This window comes from Perissodus microlepis, chromosome 11, assembly GCF_051167445.1.
Source record: "Perissodus microlepis isolate ML-2025 ecotype Zambia chromosome 11, ASM5116744v1, whole genome shotgun sequence".
Taxonomy (NCBI): Eukaryota; Metazoa; Chordata; class Actinopteri; order Cichliformes; family Cichlidae; genus Perissodus; species Perissodus microlepis.
Window position 1 is genome coordinate 21,254,039 of NC_140471.1, and position 14,612 is coordinate 21,268,650.

The 14,612-nt window shown below is 39.3% G+C and overlaps 2 protein-coding genes across 6 annotated transcripts in view; both read right to left on the reverse strand.

The window, feature by feature from the left end:
* Positions 1 to 1,186: 1,186 nt before the first annotated feature.
* il6r (interleukin 6 receptor) lies at positions 1,187 to 10,142 on the reverse strand. 3 transcript variants are annotated; one of them, XM_084943128.1, is made up of 11 exons: positions 9,835 to 10,142; positions 7,095 to 7,727; positions 5,920 to 6,043; positions 5,340 to 5,518; positions 5,068 to 5,237; positions 4,789 to 4,933; positions 3,931 to 4,103; positions 3,697 to 3,835; positions 2,802 to 2,828; positions 2,314 to 2,419; positions 1,187 to 2,043 (listed from the first exon to the last, which is right to left on the reverse strand). In XM_084943128.1, exons 1-11 carry the CDS (start codon positions 10,040 to 10,042, stop codon positions 1,782 to 1,784), a joined length of 2,166 nt encoding a protein of 721 aa, XP_084799254.1. In that variant the 5' UTR covers positions 10,043 to 10,142; the 3' UTR covers positions 1,187 to 1,781. The 3 variants fall into 3 exon arrangements, with proteins under 3 accessions (XP_084799254.1, XP_084799253.1, XP_084799255.1); XM_084943127.1 differs by having other exon boundaries at positions 3,697 to 3,838; positions 9,835 to 10,141; XM_084943129.1 differs by lacking the exon at positions 2,802 to 2,828 and having other exon boundaries at positions 3,697 to 3,838; positions 9,835 to 10,141.
* A 358-nt stretch (positions 10,143 to 10,500) lies between these two features.
* The window catches only part of atp8b2 (ATPase phospholipid transporting 8B2), a 30,577-nt gene continuing 26,465 nt past the window's right edge, over positions 10,501 to 14,612 (reverse strand). For all 3 annotated transcript variants that reach the window (XM_084943133.1, XM_084943134.1, XM_084943132.1), the window contains 4 exons: positions 13,811 to 13,949; positions 13,343 to 13,473; positions 11,961 to 12,563; positions 10,501 to 11,819 (listed from right to left, as the gene is read on the reverse strand). In XM_084943133.1, the coding sequence (XP_084799259.1) occupies positions 11,721 to 11,819; positions 11,961 to 12,563; positions 13,343 to 13,473; positions 13,811 to 13,949 (972 nt within the window). In that variant the 3' untranslated portion in view covers positions 10,501 to 11,720. The remainder of the gene's footprint in view (positions 11,820 to 11,960; positions 12,564 to 13,342; positions 13,474 to 13,810; positions 13,950 to 14,612) is intronic.

Genomic DNA, 14,612 nt, shown 5'->3' on the forward strand with positions numbered 1-14,612 from the left:
TAATTCTCTCTCTCTCTCTCTCTCTCGCTTTTGAAATCTTTGATCTATTTGCTTAAATAGGCTGCAGTAAACATGATCTACAAAGGGGTTATATATTAAATGAAGAAATATCCTGCTTTGAAACCATCTTTATTACAATCCATCCAGCCCTTTTTGGCCACGTTACAGAACAGTGACACTATGTATGTATACCTTGCAATTTCTGTTGCCTTCTTGGCCAGATTTCTCTTGAAAAATACTTTTTTTTAATGTCAGTGACACTTTTTATTTGGAACCCCCTGGAAAACCGATTATATCTTCTATCTTGTGACGACTATTTTTTCTCCGGCTCAAAACGAGTTAGTATCATTCTTGACAGATCGATATGCTTGACATATTATACAGCCATCATTTGGATATGAAGTCACCAAAACTGCCCCACTGCTCCTTGGCCATCTCATTCTCACAATTATGCCTTCACAACATCTTCTGACAGGCAACAGTTTTCATCAACTGTTTATACATTTGTTAAGCACTGTATGTGTTGGCATTGCCTACATATTACATATATATATGTAAATATTTATATCTCTTGGCATGTTACTGGGGTTACAGAACCAAATATATGTGGTAAAATGTAAATAAGAATTTGTGGTTGGACAGGATAAAAAACAAAAACGAATCCACACATGTCCTCCTCCTCCTCACTTTATAAAAATGTCACACTATTAAGCATTAGTAAGGTATTAGCAAGTGCCTGATTTATCATTTATATATCATTACTCCCCCTTAGTATGCCATTTAGACTTGCTATTAATTCTTAATAGTGTGACTTATTAAAAAGTGCTACTAATGTTATTTATTCTTATGTTTTATTGTTATTTTTGTACTATTTTAACATGTTTAAAAATCTATCTATCTATGCTGGTCTAGAAACATACAGCTTATTCAAAAGTAGCTCACATTTGTTTATTTGAAAGGTTCCCTTGCATTCTTATAACAGCAGGTGAACCATTTAAAGTCCACCATGTCATTGAAAAACTATACAAAATAAGTTGTTGTTTTTTCACTGTGCAATAACTACAAAAATCAAAAGCATGTTGGGGACTATGACTGTCCCAGTCTAAAATGCCAGGCAAACAGATGAAGTATTTAGAAGACCTCAACCACTACTTCTGCAAACCCTGCATACATTATGAACACCCTGAAAGGAAACAATGTGATATATTTGATAACCTTTAGCAATATATACAAAATTCAGACAGGTCAGGTTGCTCAAAAATTGTAAATTATTTGACCTGCATAACACATATTTCAGTTGCTCTGATGCAGGACAGTAAACTCTACATAGCTTCAAACCTGGGACCTTCTTGATACGAGGTGATGGTGCTAACCATCAGACCACCATGCTGTGTGTGTTCTCTGACATGCATGGCAGGCTAGGTGGTGATTCTAAATTGGCCGTAGGTGTCAAAGGTTGTCTGCCTCTCTGTGTTAGCTCTGAGACACAATGACCACCTGTGCAAGGTGTAGCCTGCCTCTTGGTTGGATGGATGATGTAGGATAGAGAAGGTAAAGGGCAACTCTTTGGACCAGTCACACAAAAAAAGTGTTTAAGAGGTATTTTAGGTATGAGATAAAGTTAGATAGATAAGGACAGATAGAAGCAAAGTCAGAAAGCTGCTTCTGACTTTACTTCTTAAAGTTCAGTGGAGAACATCGTGCCATCACGGAACTGGAAAACAGTCCAACAGTATAAGTTGCCACATTTTCTGCCTATAATTCTTCTTTCTGCACGGCTCTCATTCCCTCTGGAGGAAGAAATAACTTGTGTTGTTGAAGTGCTTGGCATCTGTCATCTCTCTCAAAGGCTTTTGTTCCTCATTTTCTTCACTTTCGTTTTCATCATTTGGTGGGTGCTCTTTGTTGCTCTTTGTAGGGACAAAGGTCACCAAAGCTACTCCTTCTGGGGCAACCGGGACAGAGGGCGAAGGTTGAGATGAGTCATCACAGAGGGTGGTGAAATAAAGACTGTGCAGTTTAGAGATAAATCTGTCCTTGTGCCTGAATGACAATTAAAAAAAAAAGAAATATGAAAATGAAGGAGCTGACCGTGCATAAAATCTACGACGTACATCACATCTTAGAAAAGACTAATGTTATGACATAAATCAGCCCTTTTTTGGAGAGATGCATTAAATGCCCGACCATTTAATGGTCGGGCATTGTACAGTTACAAGCATTTCACCCCCATGTCATACTGTGTTTGGTTGTGTGTGTGTGACAAATAAAATTTGAATTTGAATTTGAATTTGAAAGTGCCAATGTCAGTACCCGAAAGTGTAGATGGCCAAAATGACAGACAAGATAGCGAATAAACCAAATATCCACAGCAAATGATGTGGCCACTCTTCAGGTCCTGGTGGAGGTTTTGTGGGATCTGTGGTAAAAAGAGGGGTAGACTGTGATAAATCTTAACTGAGCAGGACAGCATCCATCTAAATACATCTGAGTGCAACTGAACGTCTGTGTTTGCGTGTAGGTGTGAGGAACCATAACTCCTGAGGCCTGTTTTTGTTGCAAGCCTGAGTTGTTATGATGACATGGTTTCCTGTTAAAACCCAGGGGGCAGAGGGGATTTTCAGCACTAACAACATTTAAGAGTTCCCTCTCTTCTTTTGGCTCTCTCGCACACACATGCACACACACACACACACACACACACACACACACACACACACACACACACACACACACACACACACACACACACACACACGCATAAGTAACTGTAATATTTTACAGTTTGCATGCCAACTCACCATCATCTGGATATTGATCACCTGAACCTATGAGGTAAATAACATATTTTAAAAACTTAATAGTAAGATAAACCTGAGATAACAAGACAAAGTTTTATAAGGCAATTTTAAAAAAGACTGAAATTGTCCATTTCCTAAAGAACTATCTGTCAGACTGCAATAAGTAAGACATAGTTTAAGTGGTCCCAATAAGCAGACAGGGAGGTGTTACAGCAGGGAGGAATAACTCCTGGGAGAAAATTATTCTAAACTGAATTCTGCAAACTTTTCAGGTGTTTATAGCTATGTTAGTTGATAGTTGCCAAGCAGCAAGACTTGCTTCTTTGGTTGTAAGAAGTTTTGGGTAATTTAGCAGACAAATTCTTTACCAATTAAAAGTCAATACGGCCTAACACTTGCTTTCAAAATAAAAAAGACTATAAAGAATCCAACGTGATAGTGCCGAATCCAGCAGAATCTTGTTTCTCTCTTTCTCTCTCTCTTTTTTTGGAGGGCTGTTTCTTCCTTATTTTAAAAACAGGCAGGAAAGAAGTGACCATTAAAGAGAACAGAGAGTTGGACTGATGTTTAAAAAAAAGTTTTTTTTCACCTCAACGAGGGGAAGTGCACTAATGGTACACGGTCAATATCTTGAACCCCTAAGCCACTGAGAAACTTCTTAAACATCTTGATACTTGGGTTTCACTTCATCTCAAAAACTGAGCACATGTCACAGGATTTAAAGTTTAATTTCATTCAGCAAACATCATCAGCACAAATAAAGTCCACTCAGCTACTTGTGTGAAAACTTACACTCCTGTACTGTGCTTTAATTGAGCATATAGAATACTTACTGATAAACTTAAATATACTTATTTATTTTATTTTTTAGAGGTGTGTGTGCGTATTTATTTACCCGTTGGGGGGCTCACAGGATAAGGTATACTCCACTCACTCCACTGACCATCATGTTCTGCCTTATACCTCAGCTGTATCAGGAAGTCAACGTCAGGTGTAGGAGTCACTACGATGGTGTAGGAGCACTCTCCTTCAAACTGCTGTACCAACATGGACACATACAGGCAAACGTCTCCATTTACTGACACAAGTGTTCAACTTTTCACAACTAAGTAAAACCTTGTCTACTTACGTTTTCGCTGTGAAAGGAGAGGTTTGTTTCCCCGTATCTGATCTCACAGATGAGTCTAAAATTGTGTGGCTCCTCAAAGTTTGTCGGTAAACTCCAGCACACCGTCATCATCGTCGTCATATCCTGTCCTTCCTCCAACGTCGTTGACACGATTGACGGAGGCTGAGGCTTCACTGAGGGATCAGGGACGAACATGTAAAGGTCTTGTATGTGGAATAATATGACTAGTTTAAAAGATGCCGAATTTGTCTGTAAATTACTTGAATATGAAATATTAGTCAGATATATTTCACAATTAAATGTTTTGCAATTAGGAGCATTACAACTTATCCAAAGGTACAATAATAAGTCTTTAAATCATTACTAATGTGTTTAATATAAACCAGAAAACTTTCCTAAAAATGAAAATACGCTTATTTGTTTTCTTCTTGGGAAATTAGCTAGTATTCCTCTTTCATGTCTGTAGAGCAATTGTGAAAATCAATCAGAAGGCATCTTAACTTACAGACGGGCAAGATTAACCGATAAAAACAGAACAAAACAAAACATAGACCACAAAGTGGTTTCACTTTCATGTCTAAACTTCGACTATAAAGGGAATTTGAAGTATTTAATCTGGGAAGGTCATAAACTTTTTCAACCACTTCATCAACTGGTATCCTGAATGCTGTGTCAATCTGCACATATTCAAGTCATTCATAGAGGAAGAAAAATTGGAGGCTGTATAAATATACATGAGAGGATGTTTATGCAAAGTATTTCATGAGAAAGTCTAATCATATGGCACAGAAACAGAAATACTACCTCGTCATGACTCTGTGTCTAGGATGGATCATTTTTCTGATTGTGTAAATTTACCTGTCCAGCTCTTAGCATAGGTGGATGGACTCCATTCACTCCATTGTCCATCAAATTCCTCTTTAGCTCTGACTTGTATCAGGTACTCAACACCAGGCATTATATCAGTGATGGTTGCGTGCCGCTGGCCATTAACCGGCAGTACCTGAAAACATACATAAAAGACAAAAATCTCTGAAACAAAACTGCGTTTTCTGTTTCATGCTAGTGTAATGAACATTGAAAAAAAAAAAAAACATACACACTTAGTAGTTTGACAACAGGTGTCTCAGCACTGACCTGTTCGTTACCAATTGACGGTTTGACAGGGTTGTATTTAACTTCATAGATCAATTTATAGAAGTTATCTTGCACCTTCCAGGATGTCGGTAAATTCCAGGAGACCGTCAGCCTGTTCTTCTTTCCTTTCTCCTGTCGGACTGACACATTTGACGGAGGGTCTGGTTTTACTGAGGAGTGGGAACAAACACAGTGAGCACAACTTTAAAGCACTTCAGAAGGCCAATACTCAGTCCTGTCATGGACACATTTACTTTGACTTGAGCACTTACAAATTTTTAATGGTGTAAAGTACTTAAGGGGGCTGGTGACATTGCCTGTGATGCTTGTAACACACATGTAGACCAGGTGAGGGGTTCTCCGATCATCCTCAATGTGGTCCAGAGCACACCAACAGCGAGAGAGCCGAGATGAGTATGAGCATGACACTCGCTTGAATTTCTCTCTTGGACTGAGAGAAGGAAAGGAAAAGAACAGTCAGTCACACAAAGATGGATAGCACGTAAAGGAAAAGAGAAAGTGGCCTACAACAACATTTCTACTACATTAGGCCCATTTACAACTTTCATACTTTTTTTTCTTTTTAATTTTTGATCTCAAGTAGTTTACTGGCAATAATATTTATTTATGTAACAGCAATGTTAGCATTTTGACTGCACAAGATTACAGAAGTTTTACAACATACACCAATATTGATCGAGAACACACCACAGTATGCACATTTTTTTATCCATGGCTTGCACACATCAGTTTTCCTGTATGTATGTAAAAGAGGGGCAAAATATTACTTGATCATCCTTTTAAAACACAACACAAAGCACTCATGGGGGACTTCAAGTGCAATGAACTTACTTTTTACTCAGCAAGAGGTAACAACTAGGCTGCTTTATGGCGGCTTTCTGAGGCATTCCTTCACAGCGGATTTTACTACTGGGCGACTTTTTGTAGCAGAACAGACTGGGAGGCTCAGGAGAATCTAAGAGATAAAGAAGACATGTAAACACACTGTTCACCCATCCATTTTTAAAAATCAATTATCCAAATAGGGTCCTCTCAGGCTCTACAGCCCTCAGGTAATTTGTTATATTGTTAGCCTTCATGACAGCATGATTAGAAAAAGACTGAACTATGTCTTGTTTTAAGGGCTGCCAGGAGAAAGCCTCTACTCTCTTAAAAAGATCATGGCAGCATGACATAGATTTGCAAAGTGGCATGTAAACAAACCGGAAGAATTTGGGAACAATGAACTTTGGACATACGATAGTCAAAACACCACGTTTGGTGATGCATATCAGTAACAGTCTGGCACAACAGTGGAGGCGTGATGATCTGGGCTTGTTATTTAGCCACAGGACCTGGGTGCCTTACAGATATTGAGTCAACCGTGAATACTTCTATGTAAAAAAAGTATTCTAGAGTCAAATGTGAGGCCTTCTGTTTTACAGCCAAATGTTGACCCATACTGGCTCATGCAACAGGACGACGAGCAAGCACAGCAGCAAAGCTATAACATATCTGAAAAAGAAAAGAATCAATGTGTTACAATGGCCCAGTCAAAGTCCCGACCTCAGCCTGACTGGTATGCTGTGATGGGGCTTCAGGAGAGCTGTGCATAAACAGTTCAGTTCAAATCAATTTTATTTATATAGCGCCAAATCACGGCAACAGTTGCCTCAAGGCAAGCTTTACATTGCAAGGTAAAGACCCTAAAACTGCTAAACTGCAAAATATTTTTGGTGTCACTATTTAAAATTTGAAATTTGCCCAAAAAAGGAATAATTTCTACTCTGAGTAAAACATTTAAAGTCACAGTTCACCCGCTGGTTTGTTTACTGATTATCTATCAGTGAGTCGTGTGTACAACATCAATCCTGACCCAATGATATACAAGTTCTGAGCTGGATTTAAAAGATGGATTTTAAAGCCATTTGCCTTCCACCTATAGGCTTTTTATTTGAAAATAAAAGCATGGATGGAATTAGATAACCTTCCTCCTCCATCACAAAGTCCTCACTATGAGAACTCACCTGCAACGATCACCTTTAAGCTAAACTTTTCTTTGCCTTTGTGATGACAACTGTATTTTCCAGAGTCTTCCATTCTCACTGAGGCCAGAGTTAGCGTTGTCCCACTCCTCCCAAATTTAATTTCACCCCAGTCCCTGTCTTCTGTCCCCACTGTCATCGTGTTCCACTTCCACTCAGGCATCACTTTTATCCCCCTTGTTACCCGGTTCACTCCTTCCCCCACTTCATCCTCTTCATCCTCCTCATAGTCATCCTCAACATCTGTTTCTCCAGTGGTCCAATGAGATTCATCCTTCAGCGATCGAGTGGCCCTGGTTGGCTGGACGATGTGAGGAGAAGTTGTGTATCCTGCATCTGAATATATGAGGCTTCTGTTTCCTCCTGCCTCCGTGAAATGAGGGCTGTAGCCCTCACTTACATTCTTCAGAGAACTGTCATCACTTTTAACTGAAACTGCACTGTTTTGTATATCATTTGGAGCGGCTGGTGTCCCGTTCGAAGAACCATCCCTTTGGTTGATGTTTAAGCTGCTTCCCTTCAGACTGATCTTTACACCATCCACCCTCACATGACCGCCACAGGTAAGAAACAGCTTACTGCCCGGCGATAAGACCAACACACCTGGAGGAGGGTCTGCAGAAAAACACACAAACACAGAATCTGTAGAACTAATAAGAACCAGTGCTCATGGTGGCTGTCATTTTTGATGTGTGTGTGTGTGTGTGTGGAATGTTTGTGATTTGATTGTTCATACAGTGTTTTGTATAAAATGTTAGCTTCTCATTATTTTCAGTACTGGTTGTATTTGACTAGGCACAACACAGAGCGACACATTGCATAACCTCCACCCCAACTTCCTCTTTTAACGTGTCTCTCATCTTCATCATTTCTTTTCAGTCTTGTATTATACGTGCTTTGTAACATCTGTCAGTTATTTAGATTTCTAACATTCCCCGTAATGTTTCAGATTTTCTGATTCTGCTCAGACCTCACGCAGTCACTTATAACCTGACATGTTTTGGTTTAGTATGACTTGCCTGAACTTGACTGGGTTGAAGTCATATAGTTTCATTCCCCTTAGTCTTTAGTAAAACAAATCTTTTTGCTCTTGCCCAGTTAACCGTTGTGTCTTTTTAAACATCTGATAAGACTTTACCTGATAAATCTGATAAAATGGAGACTGAAGCTGAAGCTGATAAGAGCCTGATGTAGAGTCAACAGCCACTATGTTATATGCTGGTACTGGGTTAGTCCTTCTCTGTTCATACTGACATGATAACATCACACAGTCGCTATAGAAAGTTATGCTTAATTCAAACTAACTTAAAAATAAAGCTAAAACTAGATGTGAAAAAAATAGTTACTAAAAAAAAGTAGACTTTGAAGAAATTGAAATGAGCTTAAATGATTTTGTAAACTTGGAAAACTAACTAAAATAAAGTAAAAATAGAGAGAAAATATCCTTTTAACATTTGTTAGTTTTGTAAAATTTGTTGTCACAAGTTTCCTAATGAGGCTTTGACTGACTTTTTTTTTTTTTTTTTTAAACTTGTTACTTGTTACTTTTAAAAAGCTCTCTCTGTCTCTGGTATATGGTTTCCAGACAACAGTCAATAAAGAAACTAAAACTGACATTGAAACTAATAAAAAAATAAAATTAAAACAAAACATTTTCAGTAAACTGAATTAAAAACAAGAGGTCAAAATAAGATCCAAATAAAAACTAAGCTTTCATGCTGTTTATGTCTGATCCTACCATCCACATGTGCAGCAGAAATTGACACATCACAGCAGCCAATATTTTCTGTCCAGTTTTAATGAGCCCTGTTAATTATAGCTTCACTTTCCTCTTTTTAGCTGACAGGTGTGCTGCTGCTATAGCCTATATACTTCAACGTTCAATGTGTTGTGCATTCAGAGACCTATACACCTTCATGCTTCTGTTGTAACTAGTGAATATTTGAGTTGCTGTTTCCTTCCAATCAACCTGAAGCAGTCTGGTCATCCTCCTCTGACCTCTGGCATCAACCAGACATGTTCACCCAGAGAACTGTCGCTCACCTGATATCTTCTCTTATTTGAACCATTCTCTGTTTACCCTATAGACAGATGTGTGGGAAAATCCAGGCAGATTCTGAGATACTCAAATCAACCTTTCAAGAATCACGCCACATTCAAAGTCAGCTACATCATCATCTCACATTCGGATGCTCAGTTTGAACTTCGGCAGGTCGTCTTGACCACGTCTACACGCGTAAATCCGCTCAGCTGATAAGACCGGCATACTTGAACAGGTGTACCTAATGAAGTGGCCGATTAATTTTTGTTTGTTTGTTTTTATATGAATTTTCCTGACTCTGTGCCTATAATATTTATAAAATGTAAAGTTTACAACAAAATAAAAAAAAGCTTGTAAAATTAGCTGCTACAACGCGTCATAACATTTCCCAACAGGATAAAAACGCATTTTCCCCGAAAGAACAAAAGCGGAAAGAGCAAGAAAAAAAAAGCTTACTTTATATATTATCCTGTAATAATACAGTGAACTTCGATGAAGTAAATATTTTTAAACGCTGTGATTTTCAGTTAACTCCAAAACTAGACTCCAAAAAAAATCCTAAATTATAATAACTTTAACTTTGTCACTAAATTAGCCTAAGTTTGTGTTATTCTTAATAACAAAGAAAACAGATGAAGAAAAAAAAAAATTACATTTACACAATATGAGAGGAGAGGTTACCTTTTCTGGGACATGTTCCTTCAAAAGCTCCGCTGACCGGAGCGAAGAACAGCAAAAGGAGAAAAATCCCCATTTTTACCCAGAGAGCCTCCTTCCAGCGGCGGCTCCTCACACCATCGCCGACGGCAGCAACTGTACACTGACCCCACTCAAACTTTTTACACCGTGAAAACAAGACCGAGCTATTTACACCACGAAAACCGCTCATGCACCACCAAAACTCCCTGTGCAGGCAGCAAAGTTAAAGGCGGCTCTCTCTGGTTGGCTCAGTCTGCTGTCCATGAGACCCGTTATTGTGAAATCCCTGCGCTCTTCCCCTTGTTCAGCGCCGTTACACAGAGGAAATCCTCCTCAGCATCAAAATAAGACCCCCAACCCAGCGAAAGCTGAATATAGCTCTGCTATATTAATATTCATTTATGAAAAATCTCTTAACTTAGAAAGTTCCTTAAAAATATTTTCACATATCCTGTTTTCTTACTGTAGTGTTTTTAACACATGGCGCACGAAAGGAAAATGGCAAATGTGGCAATACAGACTGAAGCTTTTAATATTTCATATTTTATATATATATATATATATATATATATATATATATATATACTGGGAGTCATTTCCACCTGAAACTTCGTTTGATGCGTAAATCATTTGCACAGACACAGCATGTTTCCCTCATGTGAAAGACAAATCAGATTTTTATTCAATATCATTCACATCCACACTTCCACAGAAACCTGCCTCCTGCTAAAACTGTACAGTACATTCATTTAGACCAGATTTTGCAGATCACGTGAACTGTGTTTCAACTGCCTGTTGCTGACCGTAGTACAGAGAGATGTCCAAGAGCAGGTCAGTGTTCCTTTGGTTACCCTATTTAATGATTATCCAAGTCTGAGGTGCATCAACACTTGGATTAGTGGAGGGGTGGAAAAAATAAAAGAAAAAAGGGGGCGATATCTTGGCTTTGTTAAGGCATGATTGTCCACAAACAACTTCCTTTCTTTAATTCATGAACAAAAATGAATATAAAGCACTTTACTGGAGTATATGTTTACAGTACGGATAAGCACTACTGTTCACAATGACAACAATCATGATTAGGAATTTAACAAATCACTTTTTTTTTTTAAATGTATTTTTCTTCTACCTTTTCTTTTCTGCAGAACTGGCCTAAAGTGAAGTCTTTCCATTCTGTTCTTACGTCTGCGTTACATCAGAGGCACATTAACATGATCTGGCCTTTGTTAGACCAAAAAAAAGGCCTAGCTTTAAATCACACATAAACACATCAATGTGATGCAAAAAAAGCAAATGTGGGAAGAGTTACAGTATAACAAGTAAGAACTAAACAAAACAGACCTTTGGGAGAATACTTTAAATTAAAATACCATTCTCATTGAGAACCTTTGCAGATAATACAGCTTGCACTTCACTGGTTAAAACTGTTATGATTCTGCTTGCTCATTCGTCTCATTACTGAGAGGTGCTGAGTGGCTTAGTTGTGAGTGAGGCTTGTGAAATAAGCAGAAACAATCTTTCAAAGGCTACTTTGACATTTGCTTCTGCACCTGCTTCTGTCCCTCAGTTATGTACTGTAAATCTCAAGCATTCATTAACATAACCACCACACACTGTGCGCTCAAATATCTCACCAGTAAATCTTAATTTATGGCTGAGAAAGTTCATGTCATAAGACGATATGTCGCTTCCTGCAGAGATCCGGATGTAACTGATGCATTTTGAGACAAGAACACTGTGCGGGTAAAGTTTTTTTTTTATTTTTTATAACAGTCTTTGTGTTCTCTCCAGAAAAGCACACAGTGTGTACAGTTTGTGTGTCTGGTACACGCAGTAAATATAGAATTCATCCATCAGATGTTTACGTTTCACTTAATCTGGTTGGTTTCCTTGGCAATAGAGGTTGGGCCCGGACTGTTGGATGAACTGGCACGAGATGCAATACCCTTCCAACCAAACAGAGCTTCCTGTTGGACAAAGAAAGAAAGGTTATGTTTTAGCTTGGTGTTAGAAGAGTTGCATCACACAGATATAAAAGTGCTAGTGTGTATTGTTGCATATGTTATATAACTGTTGTGTTACTGCTACATCATAAAACCTCAAATGACCTGCACGGTCCCCAGAGAAAGGGTCCAGCCTCCAGGCGAGTCTCCCCCCTGGGACTTTGCTGCTGTGGGGGTTAAAACGCCAGAACTGGTGGCCTGAGCTGAAACTTGAGACGCAGGAGCTTCTGCATCTGGTGCCAAAGCCGGTAAGGTTTGTGTGACTGAAGCAGGGATCATCTGTGTGTTCTGAGCTGGTGCCGCAACCGTTTCCTCTTCGATCGGTGTTTCTTGAGAGCCGCCCAGAACAGACGAAGAGTTTGAAAGTGGTGGAACCGACACAGAGATGAAACTGGGTGCTGGGCTGCACTCCCCTGAGGTGCTGGGGGGAGTGTGAGTATGCTTCTTCCTGCGGAGCGTGTCAATCCAGCTGGAGCTATGTCTGGAGGCAAAGGATGCCAGGGCCAGAGACGAGAGCCTCATATTTTTCCCTGATGTGATTAGCTCTCCAAAGCCTTCCTGATGGGCGAAGGCATAGCCGGATCTCCTTGAACCACCACGGGCGCCCAGACGGCCCTCTGACACACTGCCGGTACCACGCCAAGCGCTTCCAGTGTTACGACCTGGCGGCTTTCGTCTCTTCTGCCGCACCAGCTGAGTGTAACGAACCTGGAGAACGATGAGACAGGAAATGGGACATCGTTTCAGCTTGTAGGAACACGGCTAGTTCACCATAGCCACACAAATAAGATCATCCAAAAACAAAAAACAAAAAACAAATTCCCCCAAAACAAAACAAAGACTAATATTTACGCCATTTGACAACAAAATAAAAACTGAAACTTTCAGTGAAACTTTCAGTTTTAGGACTTCTAAACCATCACGTTTTTTCAAACTTTTATGCATCCTGCCTTATTTTTAGTCTTTGTAGGCACTGCATCTATCCAGCAGTTCATCAAACTATTTCTGCTGCTTTTAAACTCATGTTTTAGGTCATCGAAACCCAGAACATTTTGCACTTAACTCAAAATTAACCTCATCATAAAAAAATCAGTAATAGTGACTGTTGAGAAACTACATGCAAATCAAAGCAGGAACTTCTTCACAACATCTTGACATCGGCTTCGGTTGGACGCACGGCTAAGCTCAAGACATAACGTCTGATAAAGCCACACACTTATGTTGGATGAATTTACTGAAAGCAAGTCATGACATTAGGGGAAACTGATTAGGTCAATATTTGCAGGGTATTAAAGTGCACTGTGACAGTTAGCAATAAGTCCCGACCACCCCACACAAAGACACACAAAGATAAAATGTTTTTACACATGCAGTTAATCATTGCACAGAGTTCAAACTGACGTTCTAGAAAGACTGTAAAGCATGTTGCAAGGAAGAAGATGGAGACATCGGTGTTAGAAACGCTGTGTTTTTGTGTGTTTTCTCACCGTGTCTGAGAGCTGAGGTTTGAGGTCCAGCTTGAGGAAGCGGAACGCCAAAACTGGAACTATGCATATTGCTGTTGCCAGTGCAATCGTTAACCACACGACTGGCTGCAATAATGTGCTCTGGGCACTACCTGCACTTACAAACAGACAGAGAACAGACAAATGTGTTTTAGACATGTCTTGCTTTTCACTGTGTACACATGATTATTATTATTATTATCTCCAACAGTAATGCATGTGGTGCAATGAAGTGATATCAGATTATACAAAATCAATCTATTCTCAGTACTGAAACTTACTTGTGTTTAGTTTTTAGACTCACAAAATAGATTTTCATTACAAAAAACGGAAGTATGTAAATTATCGATGAAAACAAATCGGTGTTGGCAGAATGATATCGGCTAAGAAGAATTACAGTATCTGATTTGCTGGTATACATGTGGCTGAGAAATGGGAGCAGGAACGAACCTACAAAGTGGAACTGATTAGGAAAGATCCTGAAGAGGGTCTGACTGTGCAGAGCAAACATGATGATGAAATAGGAGCCCAGAGAGCCCCACACAAACACATGGTTGAACACTGTCCAGAAGCCGGTATCGAGAACAATCTACAAACACAGACATGCAAACAAAACAAAAGAATAAACCCCCAGAAAACAGCAGATGCTCACAGTTAATATGCCACTCCTGAACAATTAATTGTTATACAACACTGAGCTTGCCACTTCCCTGCATTTCGTTATATTTTGCTAGTAAAATGGGAAACAGGTGCAGCGGTTTATTGAAATCTGTGCAAATATACATGGAAATACAGGATATAAGCATTAATACACAATTCTAATGAGTTTGAAAATTAATATTGTGTATGACCATCTTTAATCTTCATCTCAGCCTGAGCTCTTTTAGACAAGCTTTCTTGTAATTTCTTTAAGTAGTCTTCAGGAATATTTCTCCAGGCTTCTTCAAGTAGAGCCTCAAAGCTCTACTTTGGATCTTGGCTTCCTTTTGTTCTGTTCTCTGTCGACATGATCCCACAATCCTTCAGTAATGTTGAGATCTGAGCTCTGGGGAGGCCAGTCCATGACTCATAGTGTTCCACTATGTGTTCTTCTATTTAGGTGCACCTTTACTGCATTCCCAGTGTCTTTGGGATCACTGTCGTGCTGAAAAAGGAAGCTGTTGCCAATCAGATGCTTTCCCGATGGTACTGCATGGCGGGTCAAAATCTGATGGCACTTTTCTGTGTTTCATCAATTTTGACAAGTTCTCCA

Bases quoted from the DNA above. Each gene is read 5' to 3' on its own strand.
- il6r (XM_084943127.1), bottom strand. From the start codon at position 10,042: ATGAGCGGTTTTCGTGGTGTAAATAGCTCGGTCTTGTTTTCACGGTGT. The intron at 3,839-3,930 runs GTAAGTAGACAA...ATGTTGGTACAG, and splicing joins TCTCCTTTCACAGCGAAAAC to CAGTTTGAAGGAGAGTGCTC. The intron at 2,044-2,313 runs GTACTGACATTG...ATTGTCATTCAG, and splicing joins TTGGCCATCTACACTTTCGG to GCACAAGGACAGATTTATCT.